At 38.5% G+C, this 21,522-nt stretch overlaps 2 protein-coding genes across 3 annotated transcripts in view; one reads left to right on the top strand and one right to left on the bottom strand.

Annotated features, from left to right (window-relative positions):
• The window catches only part of HRAS (HRas proto-oncogene, GTPase), a 143,155-nt gene that overhangs the window by 13,801 nt on the left and 107,832 nt on the right, over positions 1-21,522 (bottom strand). The window contains exon 6 of one of the 2 annotated variants that reach the window (XM_081313001.1): positions 14,738-14,859. The exons of the other annotated variant lie outside the window; for it this stretch is intronic. The gene's annotated coding sequence lies outside the window, so the exon portion shown is untranslated. Of the gene's footprint in view, positions 1-14,737; positions 14,860-21,522 lie in introns of those variants that run through there. 2 annotated transcript variants of the gene reach the window in all.
• Positions 1-21,522, top strand: part of LOC308670079 (uncharacterized protein) — a 99,793-nt gene that overhangs the window by 59,381 nt on the left and 18,890 nt on the right. The window contains exons 2-7 of the mRNA XM_081331268.1: positions 3,501-3,718; positions 4,879-4,952; positions 6,122-6,207; positions 7,341-7,380; positions 10,605-10,685; positions 13,267-13,374. Coding sequence (XP_081187394.1) covers positions 4,887-4,952; positions 6,122-6,207; positions 7,341-7,380; positions 10,605-10,685; positions 13,267-13,374 — 381 coding nt within the window. The 5' untranslated portion in view covers positions 3,501-3,718; positions 4,879-4,886. The remainder of the gene's footprint in view (positions 1-3,500; positions 3,719-4,878; positions 4,953-6,121; positions 6,208-7,340; positions 7,381-10,604; positions 10,686-13,266; positions 13,375-21,522) is intronic.

The raw sequence follows: 21,522 nt of genomic DNA, 5'->3' as shown, positions 1-21,522 counted from the left end.
GCAATTCCAAAGAGGTCATCTCTGCTGCCTGTTTTAGGACTGAACTAAATCCCCACCTAACCCTTCCAAAGTCCTTTAAATTCAAAATAGATTATTTTCTTATGTGCTGTAGGTCTCATATGCAATGCTAATTAATACTAATGGTAAAACTGCAAAAAAAAGATGAGTGCTCTCATAGCTTCTGGGGGCAGTGTGTATGTTTGTGTGTGTATGTTAAAGCTTAAGCTAAATATTCTATTGATCCTAAGGTCTCCAACTCAGATTATAAGAATGCGTAGAGGAGAGCTACTTGTCTTCAGTGCACTCTAGGCTGATGATAGTAGTTTAAGCTGTTGCAACTGTTAATGCTATTTGTGAATAGCATTAACAGAAGTTGTGGAGATTTTTAAGAAGACATCAGACAGCCATTTGTCTGAAATGCTATTGGGTTTCCTGCCTGAGCCAGGGGTTGGACTAGAACAGGGGTCCCAAACCCCTTGTCCATAGACCAGTACCGGTCCGTGGCATGTCAGCAACTGCTCTGCACAAACTAGCAAAGCCCCATCCATGAGATGCAGGCAACACATAAAACCACGCACCCTCCAGTCTGTGGAAAAACCTCTCTCCATGGAACCGGTCCCTGGTGCCCAAAAGGTTGGGGACCTCTGGACTAGAACACCTTCAAGGTCCCTCCCAATTTTGTTATTGTTAAATTAGATGCCACTTTATTATTTGACAAGAGAATACTGTAGGCATTTCATCATTCCAACAATGAAGTGCAATTGCTTCTTTCTTTAAGTTGTAGAATGGTTTCATTCTTTTACAAGCAGTAGCTGGGGGAATGCTGTTTCAGGATTTTCAAGCCTAATAAATGCTTGGGACGAACAATTTGGTACAGATGGGGAATATACTATTCAAAGTATGTTAAGGTAAATAGTTAATAGCTTTTCACCTGAACTTTCCATTTTAAGAGTTGAACATTGGCTTTCTTTCAATGCCAGGCTCATGATTAGAAAATTTCTCTGAGCAATCTCCAGCAGCTGGAGAAAAGAATTGCTTTTTTTTTTCTTCCTGAAAATGTATGTTTCCCCATTTGGATTTTCTGAACATATCCTACTGATAATAGTAGCAAACAGGTAACGCTAAAGTAGGATCTCTGTGCAACTCTGATAAGATTCAGATAGGCAAACTTTTAGAAAATCTATAAGGGAGCAAAACCGTTTTATAGACCTATAATGTAAATCAGATTTGTCCAGTCAGTTGTCCTCTAAATGCTTCTATCATTCTTAGTTAGGCTACATAGGTCCGATGGAACATCTAGTCTAGTACACATGGAAGGTGCTAAGTTGGAAAGAGATTATATAAATTGTAATCAGAATATTGTGAGTTTTTAAAACTTAATCTAGCCAGTGTGTGTACCCATAAAAGCTCCTTTGTGTTGCCTTTGAGTCCTGGTTACTTCACAGGTGTGACCATGTAGTTTTCTCAGCAACAGCATTAAACTTATTTGCTGCCACATTATTATGAGCTATTTCTTCAACTCCCCCATTCATTCTGTAGCCTTGGGATTTTCTGTTGGTCTCCCATCCAAGAACTAATTAGATCAAATTCCTATTACATTTTTTTCACAACCAGTTAAGCACTGCTGTTCTGTTCCAGCCTACGACCGGCCCTGTTTGAATGTCAGGGACAACCCCTTTTTATAGTCAACAGGCTGGAAAAAACCCAACCAAATTTATTGACAAAGAAATCAAAAGTTCAAACAAGAATTAAATGAAAAGTTCAAACAAGAGTTAAACCAAAAATTCAAACAAGAGTTAAACCAAAAGTTCAGACAAGAGTTAAACAGGAATTAACAGACCAGGACTCTAGCAGAAGATCTTCAAACGGTTGCCTTCAGCAACCAGCACCTCCCACACCTTCCCCTTTTATCAGCAGTCCCAAGGCGTGGCTTCTCATTGCCTTCTCCCGAGTTGCCTCATTGCCTTCCTCTGTTCTGCTCTGCTAGATTGCCTCCTGCTCCTAGCATCCCTGAACAGAGCCAGCTGTGGATCGTCTTCTTTCACTACCTCGTGCTCACACAGTTGAGTCTGATGAGGAACAAGACAGGAGGGGCCAGGTTGAGAGTCCTGCAGTGCATCAGAACCTCCCTCTGACACCAAAGGCTCTCCAAACCCCTCCTCCTCTTCAGAATCATCAGACCCAGCTGCCGGAACCACAGGCTGACGCTGAATCACAACAACTGCACTGCCAACTAAAAGATCATTGGTGGGTGAGTTGGTGCAAGTAAAAATGAAAAACATATATGACTGGAATATAGAACTGCTTATCCAAGTGTCCTTCTTTTAGCTGATCTCAGTTTTACTACTGAAATACAAGCTAGAGAGAAAATTGTCTGGCAAGGGGTATAGATGTGGTCAACTTTTTTGTCCTGTGCTCTTCTTTTTTCTGAATTACATTTCTATTTCCTGATATGTCTGACTATCATAGCGTGCAATTCCATCGTACACTATCCTCTGGTTTCTTTATTTGTGGTTCTAATTGGTCAAAAAGAATTGGTGCTTAATACTGATTTGTCATTCCATATTGTGGAAAGATTATTACCTTCTGAATTCTAACTTATTATTTTCAATGTTGCAGAAAATCAGCAAAACAAATATATTTAATTTAATTTATAATAAATTAATTTGAGTCCTATCAGGATGGCGTGCTGAGCAACAGGGTGATTTTTCTCCTCTGCTGACAAATACCTGACATTGCCACCAAAGCTGGCTCTTTGGCAGCATGCTCCCCAAACTCAAACAGGAGCTACTAGGGATTTTTACCTTTAAGTGTTAAGATAGTGTTTCCCACAATAAAAATGGATGGGGGGGGAGGGAAGATTCCATCAGAAATTAAAAAACAGTGACCAGGGCTTGTAAAAATTAATAAAATGTGGAATCTCTGTGTTAAAAATCTGCTGAAAATGTAAATAAAATTAGATCACTTTCGCTACCCAGGAAATCACCATCAACTTCCATACAAAGAAAGTGAAAGTGCTTCACAACAACAAAATAAAGCAGTGAAAAGATAAAAAAAAATTATATTAGAATTCAGCAAAGGGTTTAAATGGATCGACATTTGACCAGTCAATTACCTTTTAAAAATGAGAATCAAGATAAAAGAAAAAGTGTAATTAAAACTTTGAGAACATATAGTTAAAACTGAGGCATGCCTAAGAATAGCAAGCAGCCAAAAGGAAAAGACGGAGACCCAATTCTCCAGCCACTCCTACCAGGAATTGCATCCATCAAGGTCCTCTTCCCATACAGGTCCACAATCATCCGAGAGTCATCTTGGGTCATTCTTAATTGCTCCTGTTCGAATCTGGGGAGCCTTACACCAAAGAGCTGGCTTTGGCAGCAAAATCAGCTGTTTGTTGGCAGAAGAAGAAAAAAAATGCCTTGCCGCTCAGCATATCATTTTTGGAGGACTCCCCAGAAGTATTTCTTTCAACTGACCAATGTCTTACCCTGTTGTAGAGAAATCAAATGAAGATAAGAATTCAAGACTCTGCAATGCATAATAAAGAGTGGGAATGACCAAGCTAAAGACTGCTTGGAACCATCATTGGCAAACCGAAGAGCAGTTTTGAAGACACATGTTGCGCATTTGGAATGTTTCCTGTTGGGTAGCATCAAGAGGGAGAGGCCATCCATAGCCTCAACAGGTGTAGTGTAAGACATACCAGCCATCTCAGGTAAGAGCTATCATCCTTTGGTGTGCAAAGTTCATTTATTTTACTTTCTGTAGGATTTTGATGCAAAAGTATGTTTGGACAGGACAAAATAAATGTGACTGACAAGCAGGGGATAATTATCAAGCTAGACTGTGATCGTCCTGGCCTGTGGTAAGGTTAAGCCTTCAAACCGAATTTGAATAACTATGTCCACTTAGGGTTTTTTTTTTTTGACAGCAATATGGAAATTGTTTGCTAATACTTTCTTGCAGAATGATTTTTCCAGTTTTCCAGTTTAGCTTATTGCCGTGGTATTCTCTGGAGGTCTCCTATTCATGTACTGATGAAGGAGTATTCTGCTTATCTTCAGAGCCCAACAAAGAGCAAAATTGTGGGAAATTTTCTATTTTCTGTGGAAACCCCCTTCCTCTATGATTGTTTGCACATGAAGTCAAGATGGCTTGTATTCTCATGACCTTTTGAGGTTCTTGAAACAGTTTAGAAACAAATTCTGTATCATTTAAATTCCATTTAAAAATGCATCAGTAACATGCAACATAAAAGTGGAAATAGGAATAATTTGCTAGAAGCCTACCAAATTAGAAAGATTTTATGTAACCTAAGAAAGCTGGCACTTAGAAGAGCTTCTTTAAGCCTAGATCTCCACAGGAAGGATTTGCTCCAGGTTTTTCTGAAAAGCCTTGAAACGAATACCTGTTAGGTATTTTGTATTGAGGCTATTTTTAACTTTCTGCTACACTTTTTACTTGAAAGCAAGTCCCACTGAGCATAGGTAGAGGCTTAGGTTAACAAAATTCTAACATCCAATGAGAATTGTGTCCCAGAACCGATCTGGAATAATACACTGTGTAGCAGAATTAGCATATAGTTTTTAATATTTGAAATAAGATAAAAATGGCTTCAATTGAACTGGTAGTTATGTCTGATGTTAACTGTACATTTCTACAAAGATGAACATTCATAAACACTGATTTATACTATGGTTTTTATATGATTGTAAACAGTAAAATGTTTGTCTTATTTTATTAGCCCAGGTTTAAGTTGTAAGTGCTTTTTTATTATTTTTACCAAAACAAACAAACCCCCACCTCCCAAAGAAACCCAGTCCTTTGCTATATATATATTGTCTACATTTTGGTCAATATTTGTTTTTCTTGCAGCTTTTGACATGAAGAAAGATATAGATGCTTTAATAGCAGAAGAAAGGGCAGAAATCATTGCTAAGTATGAGAAGGTATAGGATTCATTTTGTCCATTAATTTGCTAATTCTAACAAAGAATTTCAATGAGCTTGACCATATGCCCCAAACAGGTCTTCTGTATTTAGCTGCCCATCCAGCTATTCATAAGAATGTAATTCACAATGCAATGACAATATGGACCATTCCTTGAAACTGCTTTTATGACAGCCGTTTCTGTTCATTGAGGAATGCAATGTTTTAATAGTGGAAGTCTGTTGAAAAAGCCAGTTTGCAAAAATGACTTGATTGGGGGCTGTCTGTGTATGGAAGCATGAAAGTGTAACTTTAAAAGATTTAAATTTAAAAGATGACTCCCAGCTTTATAGTGAAAGGTACTGGTGAAGGATGGCGTGTGCAAATCTGCAGGCATGTGATTAGAAAGCATTTTATGTAATGTACTTGCCCATGATACAGTAATGCCACTGCAGAAATAAGTGATGCCATATATCATCTGATTATTTACAAGACTGTCTGTCTGTCTGTTTAACTTTCGTACCGACCTCCCTCAACAATTTTACATGTTAAAATCCATCAGAACTGGTATTATTTATATATGTGTGTGTGTGTGTCTGTGTGTGTGTCTGTGTCTGTCTGTGTGTGTCTGTGTGTGTGTAGTCCTTTCCCTATAACAGTTCTCTTAGTGTCCATTCAAATTTACAATAGCATTGAAAAAAATGACTTATGAACATTTTTAACACTTACAACTATTGCAGAATCCCCAAGGTCATATGATCAAACTTCAGAAGCTTGGCAACTGAATCATATTTATGATGCTTGCAGTATCCTGGGGTCATGTGATCATTTCTGACAAGCAAAGTCAATAGGGAAGCCATATTCATTTAACAAGTGTGTCACTATCTTAATAACTGCAGTGACTCACTTAACAGCTGTGGCAAGAAAGGTTGTAAAATGGGGCAAAACTCATTTAACAAATATTTCACTTAGCAGCAGAAATTTTGGGCTCAGTTGTAGTAGTAAGCTGAGGACTATCTGAATACACACACACACACACACACACACACACACACACACACACACACTCATATTCCTAATATTCATATTACCGTATATAGCTTTTTAAAATAATACCAGTACGACAAAACTTTATATTGTTAGGCTCTTTTACGGGGAACTTCATTGTGCCACCTTCCTTTTTTTACAGGGAAGGCAAGATGGAACTCAGATTGATCCATGGGAAGATGCTGACTTTGCTCTTTACAAAGTTACAGACAGATTTGGGTTTTTGCAGTAAGTTTTTTTTGTGTGAATCCCTTAATACTTTGCTGAAACAATCTTTGAACTTTGCTGTACATTGACATGATTGTGTTGTGTTGTGGCTATTCCATGCATTAGATCGTTCTTCACTTATCATTGCCATGAATGTACTTACTACTACCTGAGCAAGTCAATTGTAATGTATATAAGAGTTTCAGCCATCATATTCTAAAATGTTTCTGACAAAGCTAGATCTTTCAGAATTAAGCATGCAGACGTATTAAACACTGCTGGCATAATCGAGAGTTCCTGAAACCATGAAAATCCTTTAAGGGCATTTAGAAATGTTCCAGATTTCTCTGGCGCTCCTTTTGAAGAGATGTGGATTTTTTGCATTTGGAAATATCCCAATCTTTTCATTGGGTGATCCCTGTTGTAGAAATTATACTAGTATAGAGTATAATCCAGTTAAGGTCTCTTGCTGGCAGAACTGCTTCTCTCAGCAAAACAGTATGCATGTTTATCTCTTTCCCCTTGCACTCCACCCTGATTGAGCCACTAGAGCACATAATTTGAGGGCTTTGGAGAAGGAAGTAAAAGTTTGCTGGCTGAACAGACTGCAGTATTTTTATCCATTGAAGACAGGAGCTCCTAAAAGAGTTGTTGTTTTAACCCTCCTTTTTTATATCTAATATCCCTCCCCCAAACAGCAACACACTGGGTTGGGTTGGGCTGAGAAAAAGAGTGATTGGCCCAAAGTAACTCAGGTGGCTTTCATGTCTATTCTCTGACTAGAACTCAGCGACTCCTAGTTTTCTAGGCTGCCACCTTAACCACTACATCAGACTAGCTCTCCAATGTTATTATTATTATTATTATTATTATTATTATTATTATTATTATTATTATTATTATTATTATTATTATTATTATTATTATTATTATTATTATTATTATTTATATAATGCTTCTTTCATGTGTTACTGATTTAGGTGTTCGTTCTGAATTTTAATTAAAGGCCCAACTTAACAAAAAATACAAGCTAACATATCAGCAAATCTTTGACCATTTTTTTTGGGCATAACCTCAGACCTCTTACTTGTACTTCCTTAAGCATTCTTACATCACACATTAGTTCAATCTGACTTTTTCTTTTACTATTTCAGTGAGCATGAGCTACCAATTCATAGTGCTCTGGAGGAAAAGGTAAATTCTGCAAGCTTTACATTCTGTAAAATAATTGATGGAAATGGCTGCTTGGTTTTTAATAAGAATATTGAAAGAGTGTAATTATTAATGAAATAATCTGATTAAAGATTCTTACATAAATTGAAAAAATATATCATTTATCTGTATCATAAATACAGGATTTTGGAAGGTATAACTAAATGATGCCCCTTCATGGATTACTGCCTTTTCGTGGCGAAGGGGCTTGCGTAATTCAATGAAGCTATGAACTATGCCATGCAGGGCCACCCAAGACGGACAGGTCATAGCAGAGAGTTTTGACAAAACGTGATCCACTGGAGAAGGAAATGGCAACCCACTCCAGTATCTTTGCCATGAAAACCCCATGGACAGTACCAAAAGTCAAAACGATATGACGCTGGAAGATGAGCCCCTCAGATCAGAAGGCGTCCAATATGCTACTGGGGAAGAGCAGAGGGCTAGTACTAATAGCACCAGAAAGAATGAAGCGACTGGGCCAAAGCCGAAAGGACGCTCAGCTGTGAATGTATCTGGTGGTGAAAGGAAAGTCCGATGCTGTAAAGATTTTTTCTCCATAGGAACCTGGAATGTAAGATCCATTCTTGCCCTGTACACCGCCCTGAGTCCTCCGGGAGAAGGGCGGTATAGAAATATTAATAAATTAAATTAAATTAATGAATCAAGGCAAGCTAAATGTGGTCAAACAAGAGATGACAAGACTGAACATCGACATCTTAGGAATCAGCAAACTAAAATGGACAGGAATGGGTGAATTTAATTCAGATGACCATCAGGTATACTATTGCAGGCAAGAATCCCTCAGAAGAAATGGAGTAGCCTTCATAGTCAATAAAAGAGTAGGAAAAGCAATACTGGGATACAATCCCCAAAATGACAGAATGATCTCAGTTTGAATCCAAGGCAAACCATTCATTATCACAGTAGTCCAGGTCTATGCCCCAACCACCAGTGCTGAGGAGGATGAAATTGACCGGTTCTATGAAGCCCTACAGCATCTTACAGAACTAACACCAAAAAATGATGCCCTTATCATCATGGGGGATTGGAATGCTAAAGTAGGAAGCCAAAAGATAAGCGGAATAACAGGCAAGTTTGGCCTTGGAGTACAAAATGAAGCAGGACACAGGCTGATAGAATTTTGTCAAGAGAATACAATGGTCAGAGCAAACACTCTTTTCCAACAACCCAAGAGATGGCTCTACACATGGACATCACCAGACGGTCAACACAGAAATCAGATTGACTATGTGCTCTGCAGCCAAAGATGGAGAAGCTCTATACGGTCAGTAAAAACAAGACCAGGAGCTGACTGTGGCTCAGACCATGAGCTTCTCGTTGCAAAGTTTAGGCTTAAACTGAAGAAAATAGGGAAAAGCACTAGGCCAGTCAGGTATGAATTAAATCATATCCCTGTTGAATATACAGTAGAGGTGACAAATAGATTTAAGGAATTAGATCTGATAGAGTGCCTGAAGAACTATGGACAGAGGTTCGCAACATTGTAAAAGAGGTAGCAACTAAAACCATACCAAAGAAAAAGAAATGCAAGAAAGCAAAATGGCTGTCTTAGGAAGCTTTGCAAATAGCTGAGGAAAGGAGGGAAGCGAAAGGCAAGGGAGAAAAAGAAAGATACGCCCAATTGAATGCAGAATTCCAGAGAATAGTTAGAAGAGATAAGAATGCCTTCTTAAATGAACAGTGCAAAGAAATAGAAGAAAACAATAGAATAGGGAGGACCAGAGATCTTTTCAAGAAAATTGGAGAGATGAAGGGAACGTTTAATGCAAAAATGGGCATGATAAAGGACCAAAACGGCAGGGACCTAACAGAGCAGAAGAGATTAAGAAGAGGTGGCAAAATTACACAGAGGAACTATACAAGAATGAGCTTAACGTCCCTGATAATCACAATGAGGTGGTCACTGACCTCGAGCCAGACATCCTAGAATGTGAAGTGAAGTGGGCCTTAATAAAACTGAGCAACAACAAAGCTAGTGGAGGCGACAGTATTCCAGCTGAACTATTCAAAATCTTAAACGACGCAGTAAAAGTGCTACACTCAATTTGCCAGCAAATTTGGAAAACTCAACAGTGGCCACAGGATTGGAAAAGATCAGTTTACATTCCAATTCCAAAGAAAGGCAGTGCCAAAGAATGTTCATACTATCGCACCATTGCACTCATTTCTCATGCTAGTAAAGTTATGCTTAAAATCCTACAATCTAGACTCCAGCAGTATGTGGATTGAGAGCTACCAGAAGTACAGGCAGGATTTCGAAGAGGCAGAGGAACTAGAGATCAAATTGCCAACATACGCTGGATCATGGAGAAAGTAGGGAGTTCCAGAAAAATATCTACTTTTGCTTCATTGACTATGCTAAAGCCTTTGATTGTGTGGATCACAACAAACTGTGGCAAGTTCTTAAAGAGATGGGAGTACCAGACCACCTTATTTGTCTCTTGAGAAACCTATATGCGGGTCAAGAAGCAACAGTGAGAACTGGACACAGAACCACTGATTGGTTCAAAATTGGGAAAGGAGTCCGACAAGGCTGTATACTGTCGTCCTGCCTATTTAACTTATATGCAGAGCACATCATGAGAAAGGCAGGGCTAGATGAATCTAAAGCTGGAATTAAGATTGCCAGGAGAAATATCAACAACCTAAGATATGCAGATGATACCACTCTAATGGCAGAAAGTGAAGAACTAAAGAGCCTCTTGTTGCGGGTGAAGAAGGAGAGTGCAAAGGTTGGCTTGAAACTTAACATTAAGAAAACCAAGATCATGGCATCCGGCCCCCTCAATTCCTGGCAAATAGATGGGGAAGAAATGGAGGTAGTGACAGATTTTATTTTCCTGGGCTCCAAGATCACTGCAGATGGGGACTGTAGCCAAGAAATTAAAAGACGCTTGCTCCTGGGGTGGAAAGCAATGGCAAATCTAAACAGCACACTAAAAAGCAGAGGCATCACCCTGTCAACAAAAGTGTGTATAGTCAATGAATAATATAAAGTAAATTGTTACTTTTTTTAGAGCAGAGAATAAATGAAACGGAATAATTCCTTAATGTCCAGTATAAAACTACTGTTTATTTATCTTGTAAAAACCATATCACTCCATAGTCTATTGACCTGGATATTATATTTTCATCTTTCTTTTCTTCCTAAATTCTCCTTCATTTTTAAAACTCTTTTATAGCAAAAAGTTCAGGAGATAGAAAGAGTGGACAAATGGCTGAAGATGTTAAGAAAGTGGGGAAAATACAGAAACAGTGAAAAGGTAAAACAGTGACACATTTTAATAATATTACATTTTTTTGCTTGTCCCTTCATTTCAAGGAATATTGAGCATTCTTGTTGAACAACATCTAGCACTACTAATGAAAAGGATGGTGCAGCACTTTCATTTACTCTCTGTGGACAGATCTTGAAGAAATACATGGGAAAACAAAATTAAAACTAGAGTTACTTGTACCAAAATCTTATGAATGAAATAAGCAGGTGCACAACAGAAATCTCAGCTAATAGAAATCCATATTGAAGAATCAGAACAGGAGATTTTAGTTAAAATCTGAACTGTATTTAAGATCTTTCTTTCAAGAAATGTAGGACACAGAAATGAATTAGATTAAAATAAAAATAAGCCAACCCTATTGTAATGATGGGGAAGGAATATATGCAATTTCACATATTACACATTGAGAATTATCTCCAAGCTGTAGATATTTTGTTCTGTTTTGCCTGAATCATCTGAACATTCAAATCTAATGGTACAGGTGGAGAGGTGGGAAAGACAATCATTACAAGAGAAGCAATTGTTCTACTATTGAGTGAAACTAAATATCAGAGAGGTTACTTTTTCTATAATAGAGAAGTGCCAGCTTTTTTTGGCTAGGGGGAACATTAGGAAAAGTTCATTTATGCTTCAGTTACTGTATTTGAGTAGCAGTATAGTACAAAATCTAGCCTAGGATGCTTAAGTTTTTTCTTCTTTTTCTTTTTGTGATCACAATTTCTTATATTCCCAGGCATGCAGTGGACATCTAATTAAGAGAGCACACATAAAAAGAGAGATGTATGCATTATATAGTACTCTCTCTCCCTCCCCCCACTCTTTCTGTGTGTGTATGTGTGTGTATTCTACCATTTCAATTAATTTTATGATGTAATTAAATTTAAAATATTTGTTGTAAATGTCCATCCAAGAAAACATCCTAGTGTGCAGAAAGAAGTGATTGAATTAATTTTTTCTGAACTTGTTCCAGTTTATTAAACTCCTTGGAAAGCTGACAATTTGATCAATGAGTTTATGAGCTTATTCACTGCTCTTTGGCTATATTTTGCCTGTTCTATTCCTTGCTCAGGCCAACCTCATTCTTCTGCCTTCAGCATTCAATATATCAAAGTCAGATAACCACATCTGTAGAAAATTTGATTCCTCATTGTTTGTAGATGGACAAACAAGATAAGGAATTTTAGCTTTCAATTTTACATTATTTTCATTGTCCCCCATCCCTATAGCACTGAAATGTTAGTGAATAACTCAAAAGCTAATCCAGCTTTTCCAGTTTAGAATAATATTTTATATATTATTTTGTAATTTTGCTAATGGGAATTGGACTCCCCTCTGTTTTACAGCATTTTCTTCAAGTGCCAGAGACATTGCAGACAAGGTGCAGACAAAGTCTGCAGATGAGCTTTAGACATTTTAATGCCTGAATCAGAAAATAAAATGATCTTTAAAATTATATTACTGTAACTGTAAAACAAGAAAAATATAAAATACTGACCAGTATATTTTGAAAAAGAAAAAAAATAGAACAGTGAAAACAAACAGTGGTAATATATGATATATATAATATATGATCTGATATGTGTGTGTGTGTATGTATACACACACACTTTTGAGAGCGAGCATCAGAATTTCACTTTTTTTAATGCGTGCCAGTGTGTTCACAGAAAAAAGTGACAATAAAGTTATCCTACTTTAAATGTAAGAAAACAACCAAAAATATTTTATTAATGACTCGGTAGTTAAAACAATTGACCCTTGCCCATAGAAAATATGCATCCAGCTGTTCAATAGTTAATGCATGGCAACCTATAAGTGTCCTTTTTGTATAACTGTGCACAGGTGAATCAGTCCATTTCCAGGCTATGCATGTTTGCATTTGCTCCCTCACAAAATAAATTTTAAAAATTATCAGATTTAAAACCTTATAAATCTTCAAATAGGGAGATGTGGATCAACTTGGTTTATATTTCAGTTCATAAAGAGAAAATTCTTTAATTATCCCAAGAACAAACGGCTGCCTAGGACAGATGAATGATGAAACAACCTTGAATTTTATATGCTAATTCTAAGAAGTGAAGTTAGGATCTTAGTCATTGGTTTAAATGACAAATTTCTCTTTGAAAGTGAATGAGATAAATATTTATGTTCAGTCTTGGGATCGGGGGAGTCAGTGATGCATCAGCAGGTGCTTTCATATTGTATCAACACCAACTAAAACATGCTTACTAAAACATTTTTGCCAATGACTCATCAAGATGTACTTTTGTGACAAATTATACTCAAATGTCATTCATTAAATGTAAATAAGCATACATATTGCCTGAAACTCCCATCTTTTGGACAGGATTTCTACCCAAACTTTGAGTCATCTGATAACCTACTCAGAATATTTTAAGTGAAAATGTCTATTAATCTGTGCTTTAAATGTTAAGACACAGTTTTTCTTTTCTATGCATAATATGTTAATCATGCTGGCTTGCATCTGCCAAAGGAAATTCAGAAGAAAATAGTTTTTGGTTAGCTCTTGATAATTGGACCATGATCACACTTTTTTTTGTATTTATAGATGTTCCGCAGAGTTTATAAAGGGATCCCCCTCCAAGTACGAGGTCAAGTCTGGTCACTGTTACTGGATATTGAAAAGATTAAGATGGAGAATGAAGGGAAGTATGAGGTAAAATATCTTATAATCCATGATAGCGGTATAAAGTACACCAAATAAATAACCAGCCTCATGCACATACGATAAATATGAATATAAACACAAGTCTCTAACCCAGTATTGTTTTTCCCTGCACCCCAAGATTAGGGGAAAAGTGTTTTTAGCCATAAATGTCCCCGCAAAGTATTTGTGATTATGTTGCTGCCTCATGAAAAAAATTATTAATGCCCTTTAACTTTTGAGCATTGTGTTCCACATTCCCAGTCCTGTTCACAGTGCATGCAGTGGCTCATGTGGTTAGGACACTGGGTTGGAGGTTAGCAAGCCCATGTTCAAGATCTGAATGCAAGTGCTGCTGTGTAGCAGGTGAACTCCCATTATTTGCTCCAGTTCCTCACAGGGACATAGAAGGAGCCCTGCCAGGTGTCCACTGGGCAACAGTGATGTCACCAGCTAATCCTTTCAACCTGGAAGCACCTTAAAGAAACGGTGTCTCTGATGTGAACGGGACGGGGATTCCTGTTCACCTAAAAGCAGCATGTTTCTTGAAGAGGAGCTCAGTCACCTCTGGGCAGCCATGAACAAATCCAGGGCTTACTAAAACTAGATAAAGAAGAGACTTTGCCCCAAAGGCTTTCTGTGGAATCAATGGTGGCCTTAGAAGTGAGTTCACAATTAGCAAAAAAATAAAATTATGATCTTGTGAAAAAGCTGTTAGATTTCCCAAATGCCCAGCCTCGGGCATTTGAATTGGTGGAATCCAGAATTTCAAGTTTCTAGTATGGAAATGTTGTAAAGAACGGAAGTAGCTCTCTGTGCTCAATAGGCAAAACTATCCAAGTTAAGTGCTCAGAGATGAATTCCTGGGCTAGGATGATGTCGGATGACCTTCCACCCCAGAAGTTAAGATTTAGCATGTTTTACTTCTACAAAGAAAGAAGCAGCTGGGGACTTTTATGCATTCATTTCAGTAATCCATATGCTGCTGATGCTGGAGATTATATCTCTGAAAACTACTGCAGTCTAAAAGGATTTTAGATCAAAGGATGGGGAGGAAAGGGAAATGTTGCAGCTACATTCTAGTTGATAAATGAATTCTTCTATTAAGCTCTTAACCCAAATACCTTCCCATCCCCCACATACAGATAAGTTTGGGTAAGTAATTTAACATGTTGAAAAGTTTTGCAATGCAGAACAATATCATGCTGGAACAGAGTGCCACAGCCATAGTTCAGATAGTCCAAGGACAAATCAGCCAGGTTCTTGCTGGGTCAAGTGGGGCCAGGCAGCAAATCCTCTGGGTGAGAAGTTCTCCAGCAGTGTGATAAGTGTGTCTGGGCAGTATGATGCATGTCCTTCACAGTGTTGTTGGTTGTCAGCAATACTTGATAGATTCCCATTAAGTGAGGTGTCAGGTAATCCTTTCTCTGGTATTCACAGATGAGGACTTAGTAGGCTTCAGAGATGAATTGGAAGGCTGGAATGTCAATTTCACTTCTGTTGAAGTAGATTGAAGTCACTTAATGAGTACTTAGACTAGTAAGGTCTCCCTTAACATTTAGTTGATTAGGCGATTTGCGTCCTACATTGACCAGCTTAACACAATTTCAAAGGGACAGAAGCCATGCTTCCTGCTCGGAATGGTTCTGATTCCCATTAGAGCATGTGGGAAAACCTTTGGCCATTAAAGGTTATTGACAGCAGTAACCAAGACTATTTGTAAAGCACTAGGTAATAAATTGTAAGTCTACACCCCTTTTCAGCCAGAGAATTACATTTGTGACTGCATGAGCCCGCATGACACAATCTAATGAGAAAGTCAAGCACTGTCTAAGGATGAACTCAATGAACTATTTGCTACAGTGGTGAAATTTTGATGACCAGTAGATAACCTCAGCATTAAAAAAAATCCTCCTTTGTCTGGACGCTTAGAGACATATTCCTCTTAACTCTGCTTGTCAATGTTTATAAGCATTTACATTGAGGGGGAAAAACCCTGTCCATTTCAATTTCACATGTCAGACAGTAGAAACATTTTTGCTACATGTAGCTTTTAGAAGCATTAGATCAATGTCTGCCCTTTCAGGATTTCTCTGCAGAGACAGACCTTTGATTGCCCATCATCCATCAATGAACACGTGTCTCCCCAAAGAAGCTTTGCTCCACTTCCTAATCAGTTGGTATTGCTACTCTAGGTTTCTGCTTGGAATATCAAATACTTTGATGAGCAGTCCTTTTGCAAATCCTGTGGAACTGTTAAAACCCAGCCATGGTAGAAATGCCCACACCACCAAAAGGTTTTGTTATGAAAGCAGGCAGATCAAGGTTGCAAGAGGATTGTTCAGCTTTCCCGTCTGTTGGAATATATTTGAGCATGGCTGCTTTCTTTGTTAATTAAAAGTAACAAGAGCCCTTCCTTCAAAAGTCACCATTTGCAGGTCTGTACTTGAAAAAAGTAAAGCATTTCTTTACGAAAACAAAGTCAGCTCAAAAAATAAATTAAAATAGACCTGTCATCAATATTACTTAAACATGTCTATGGGTATCTGGAATAGAATCTAAAGTTTTAAGAGCTTGTGTTTTTCACAAGCCTTCAGGAGCCACTTACAAATCTGCTTGAGTAGGTACACCAGCACAGATAACAGGATTCACAATGGAATTGATTTTAAAAGCTACGCTTAATGAGATTGCATTATTTATTGATTGGTGTCTTTAATAAATACACATGACCAGTTTTCAAGGTTGCCATCTTTCCAAAATGCCTTTCAATTATAAAGTATACAGTTCCACCTCAATACAAACAGTTAACTTTAAACAACAAAGGAATGGAATATGAGCAAAGGCAGTATATATAATAAATGTTTTGGTCTAAAAGCCAAGTAAATTAATTCATTTAAAAAATCTCAGTAATTTTGGCATGGCCTAGAGCAGGGGTGTCAAACTGCCGACCCGCGGGCCGGATGCGTCGTGCGGAAGCCACGCCCACCCTATTGCCAGCAATGACAAAACCATCCCAATATGTTGCACGACGTCATGCGACATTGCGAGTTTGACATGTCTGTTCAAGAGTTTAAGGGTTAAACATTTACACCTTTAAAAGTCTTTAAGATTTAACTTTAAAAGTCAAAAACAGTTATTTGAATTGGATTCAGAAACACAACTGATGCATTTTTAACACAAGTGATGTTGTAATAGGATTTGGCTGGCTAAAAAGTGGCTGCTGAAGATTCTTAATCAAAGACAGCCTCCTGTAAGTGTCATTATATTAGTCCAGCTTGGACACATTTCCCTGAATTGGGTCAGAGCTGCTATGCCAATTGAAGTGGTACAAAGACATGATCCTTCAGTGGAGTGGCAATTTCATCATATTATGCAACCGTACATTATTTTTAATATTTATTTTGCTATTAAAAACAAAGGTAATTCTCATGCCCTTAATATTCATGCTAACCAAGTTTTGAAGGATGACACACCAACATTGATAGGGCTCGCAACTTGGGCGTCCTCCTTGACTCCCGGCTCAATTTTGAAGACCATATAGGGACCGTGTCCAGGGGGGCTTTTGCCCAGGTTCGCCTGGTGCGCCAGTTGCGACCCTACTTGGACCGAGATGCCCTACGCACAGTCACTCATGCGCTCGTAACCTCCCGTTTAGACTACTGCAACGCTCTCTACATGGGGCTGCCCTTGAGGACCACTCGGAGGCTTCAGCTGGTGCAGAATGCAGCCGCGCGAGTTGTGATGGGGTTTCCCGATACTCCCATGTAACACCTCTACTCCGCGAGCTGCATTGGCTTCCGGTTGCCCTCCGGGTGAGATTCAAGGTGCTGTTGATGACCTATAAAGCCCTAAATGACTTGGGTCCGGGATATCTGAGGGAACACCTGCTGCCAGCATCAAGTTCCCTTCGTCCAGTGCGCTCCCACAGGGAGGGTCTTCTCAGGGTGCCGCCGGTAAAAGATTGCCGGCGGGTAACACCCATGGGAAGGGCCTTCTCAGTGGGTGTGCCTGCCCTCTGGAACCAGCTGCCCGTGGAGCTTAGGACTGCTCCCGACCTCCGTTCATTCCGCCAGGACCTGAAGACCTGGCTCTTCGAGCTCTCTGGCCCAGGCTGAGAATTTTAATTTTAATTTTAATTTTAATTTTAATTGGTTTTTTTTTTACTTTTTTTCCAGGGACTGTTGTAATTATTTTAATTGTTTTTAACTTTTGTATTTCTTGTTTTAAATTACCCTGTAAACTGCCCTGAGTCCTTTGGGAAAGGGCGGTATATAAATCCAATTAAATTAAATTAAATTAAATTGTAAAATTAAATAAATGACTTGATTCATTGTAAAACCTATTCAGCATGGTGTGACAAGTTAAAGGAAGTGGGATAGGTAAAACCAAATAGTGACATAGATTAAGAACCTGTTTCTCCCTATTTATCTTGGCTATTGCAACCTCCTTACAGGATGTTACTATTTGGCCATGTCTCATAACAAGTGATCAGAATAAATAGAAGTTACAAGCTGTTGAACTAAGCTTCAGAGGAATCTGCAATAACTAAAGGACTTTTAGAATAATAAACTGTAGATGAACACAAATCCTGAGAATCGGCTATTCATAATCCTTCCTATCCTTTTTGCCACTTGATATTTATACAGAATAAAGTTGGAGTTAGAGAAATCTGTTTATGGGAGCATAGGCGTTCTGTGAAATCAGTGAGCATTTCTGCATTTTATTACCCATTTCTTTTCACTTGGCAACCCTACCTGTAAGGAAGGCAGTACTCAGGTGGTCCTCGGCTTAACAACCACAATCAAGCCCAAAATTTCCATTGCTAAGTGAGGCAGTTGTTAAGTGAGTTGCACTCCATTTTACCGCCCTTGCCACAGTTGTTAAGTGAATCTTTGCAGCTGTTAAGTGAATTGCACAGTTGTTAAGCAAATCTGGCTTCCCCAATGGACTTTACTTGTCAGAAGCTGGCTGGGGAGGTTACAAATGGTGATCCCATGAGCCTAGGGGCAGTGCAGCCGTCATAAATATCCAGTTGCCAAGCGCCCAAATTTTGATCATGTGACCATGGGTTGTTGTAATGGTCGTATGTGTGAAAACTGGTCATAAATTGTATTTTTTCCGGTGCTGTTGTAACTTCGAAAGGTCACTAAATGAATAGTTGTAAGCCAAGGACTGCCTGTACAGTTTTTCTAACCAGAGTATCTGCTTGGTATTTCCAGCAGTGAAATTTCTTTTTTAAATCTGTGATCAGCTGAGGCGGGGGAGGGAAGCAGATATGTTGGGAATCAGGATCATGTCTGGCCTCCAAAAATACTTGCTTCTATATAACTTACCTTTCCCTTAAGCGTAGATAATCAGGAATTAATCAGCCATTAAAATACTGTTATTGTAATGGAAGACACCTTTTGGTTGTTCAGTGGTACAAAATGTTTGGTATTCTTGTGACCTGAAGTATTAAAAGGAAAGGTAACTTGTATAGGTTATGAAAATTATATATATATATATATATATATATATATATATATATATATATATATATATATATATATATATATATATATATATATATATATATACATATATATATATATACATATATATATATATACATATATATATATATACATATATATATATATACATATATATATATATATACACATATATATATACACATATATATATACACATATATACATATACACATATATACATATACACATATATACATATATACATATATACATATATACATATATACATATATATATATATATATATATACATATATATATATATATATATACATATATATATATACATATATATATATACATATATATATATACATATATATATATACAAATATATATATACATATACATATATATATATATATATATATATATATATATATATATATATATATATATATATATATATATATATATTAACAAACAAATGAACACTGGGATAGAATTAAAAACTAAAACAGTTTTTATTGCTGAAAAATCAAGCTTTCGTTGGCCAACTGCCAACGTCATCAGGATGGAGATGCTGGGGTGGGGAGATTCCGTTTGTACTGTTGGTGTCTGCACTCTGCTCATGGAGCATGCTCAGATCTGTTTGTTGAGGTCTGCCGTATTTCTTTGAGTTGTCGCGCATCCGTTTTTGGGATGTATTTGTCTCTGGGTATCTGTTGTTAAAAGTGAATTGTTTATAGCTCCATGTGTTGTAGCCATAACCCTGGTCATTGTCCGTGTTCTCATGCCAGGGATCTTAAATGGTTGTTGCTCTTCTTCCTTGTGTTCGACATTGCAGAGTGGTTGTGTGCTGGTGCAACCTTGGATTTGATGCAATGAGATAATTTGTGAATTCTTGCGCTGTTTGTCTTCATGTCGCGCACGTCGTTGCTCTTCCCAATTTTTTAGTGCCTGGTATGCAGGGGGGAGGTCTATATGCCGGTTGATGGAGGAATGGTTTGAAAACCAGGCTTCCTTAAACAGGCGGCCGCCTTTAGTGTTGTCACTGGCAATAGCCTCAGTCCCTGCTAGATTAAAGGCATGGTTATGTGTAGCCATGTGCGTCCACACCTGTGAACGTTGTTCTTGTCTTCTAATAGCAAGCTTGTGTTCATGCACCCTAGTCCTCAGTCGTTTTGCTGTCTCCCCAATGTAATTGCAATTGCAATTCTGGCATGATATCTTGTATACGACCGAGGCTTTTTCTTCATTGGGGAGTGGATCTTTAGGGCGCATGACGCAAGCTCGTAAGGTCCGATCAGGTCTGTGGGCAACACCGACTTTGTGAGGGGTTAGTATGTGCGCTGTGGCCTCGGATACACCGTGGATATAAGGCAGTGTTATCCGTGATGTTAAGGCGTTGTTACATTCATGGCGGGTAGGTTCACTTGGCCTGCTGTATTGTCTGATGAAGTTAGACGGGTACCCGTTGTTTTTGCAGACACGATAAAGGTGGCGTCTTTCTTCCCTTTTTGCCTTATTCGTGCTGCAATGCGTATCTATACGTCTAAAGAGGGTTCTGATACAGCTGGCCTTATAAGGCAAAAAGGGAAGAAAGACGCCACCTTTATCGTGTCTGCAAAAACAACGGGTACCCGTCTAACTTCATCAGACAATACAGCAGGCCAAGTGAACCTACCCGCCATGAATGTAACAACGCCTTAACATCACGGATAACACTGCCTTATATCCACGGTGTATCCGAGGCCACAGCGCGCATACTAACCCCTCACAAAGTCGGTGTTGCCCACAGACCTGATCGGACCTTACGAGCTTGCGTCATGCGCCCTAAAGATCCACTCCCCAATGAAGAAAAAGCCTCGGTCGTATACAAGATATCATGCCAGAATTGCAATTGCAATTACATTGGGGAGACAGCAAAACGACTGAGGACTAGGGTGCATGAACACAAGCTTGCTATTAGAAGACAAGAACAACGTTCACAGGTGTGGACGCACATGGCTACACATAACCATGCCTTTAATCTAGCAGGGACTGAGGCTATTGCCAGTGACAACACTAAAGGCGGCCGCCTGTTTAAGGAAGCCTGGTTTTCAAACCATTCCTCCATCAACCGGCATATAGACCTCCCCCCTGCATACCAGGCACTAAAAAATTGGGAAGAGCAACGACGTGCGCGACATGAAGACAAACAGCGCAAGAATTCACAAATTATCTCATTGCATCAAATCCAAGGTTGCACCAGCACACAACCACTCTGCAATGTCGAACACAAGGAAGAAGAGCAACAACCATTTAAGATCCCTGGCATGAGAACACGGACAATGACCAGGGTTATGGCTACAACACATGGAGCTATAAACAATTCACTTTTAACAACAGATACCCAGAGACAAATACATCCCAAAAACGGATGCGCGACAACTCAAAGAAATACGGCAGACCTCAACAAACAGATCTGAGCATGCTCCATGAGCAGAGTGCAGACACCAACAGTACAAACGGAATCTCCCCACCCCAGCATCTCCATCCTGATGACGTTGGCAGTTGGCCAACGAAAGCTTGATTTTTCAGCAATAAAAACTGTTTTAGTTTTTAATTCTATCCCAGTGTTCATTTGTTTGTTAATTTTAACATGCCTGGGATTCGTATTTTTAATCTTATCAAGGAATATATA

Source organism: Vipera berus (assembly GCF_964194415.1).
Source record: "Vipera berus genome assembly, chromosome: 1".
Lineage (NCBI taxonomy): Eukaryota > Metazoa > Chordata > Lepidosauria > Squamata > Viperidae > Vipera > Vipera berus.
Note: the sequence above shows the minus strand (reverse complement) of the source record. Positions and strands in the feature narration are given on the sequence as shown.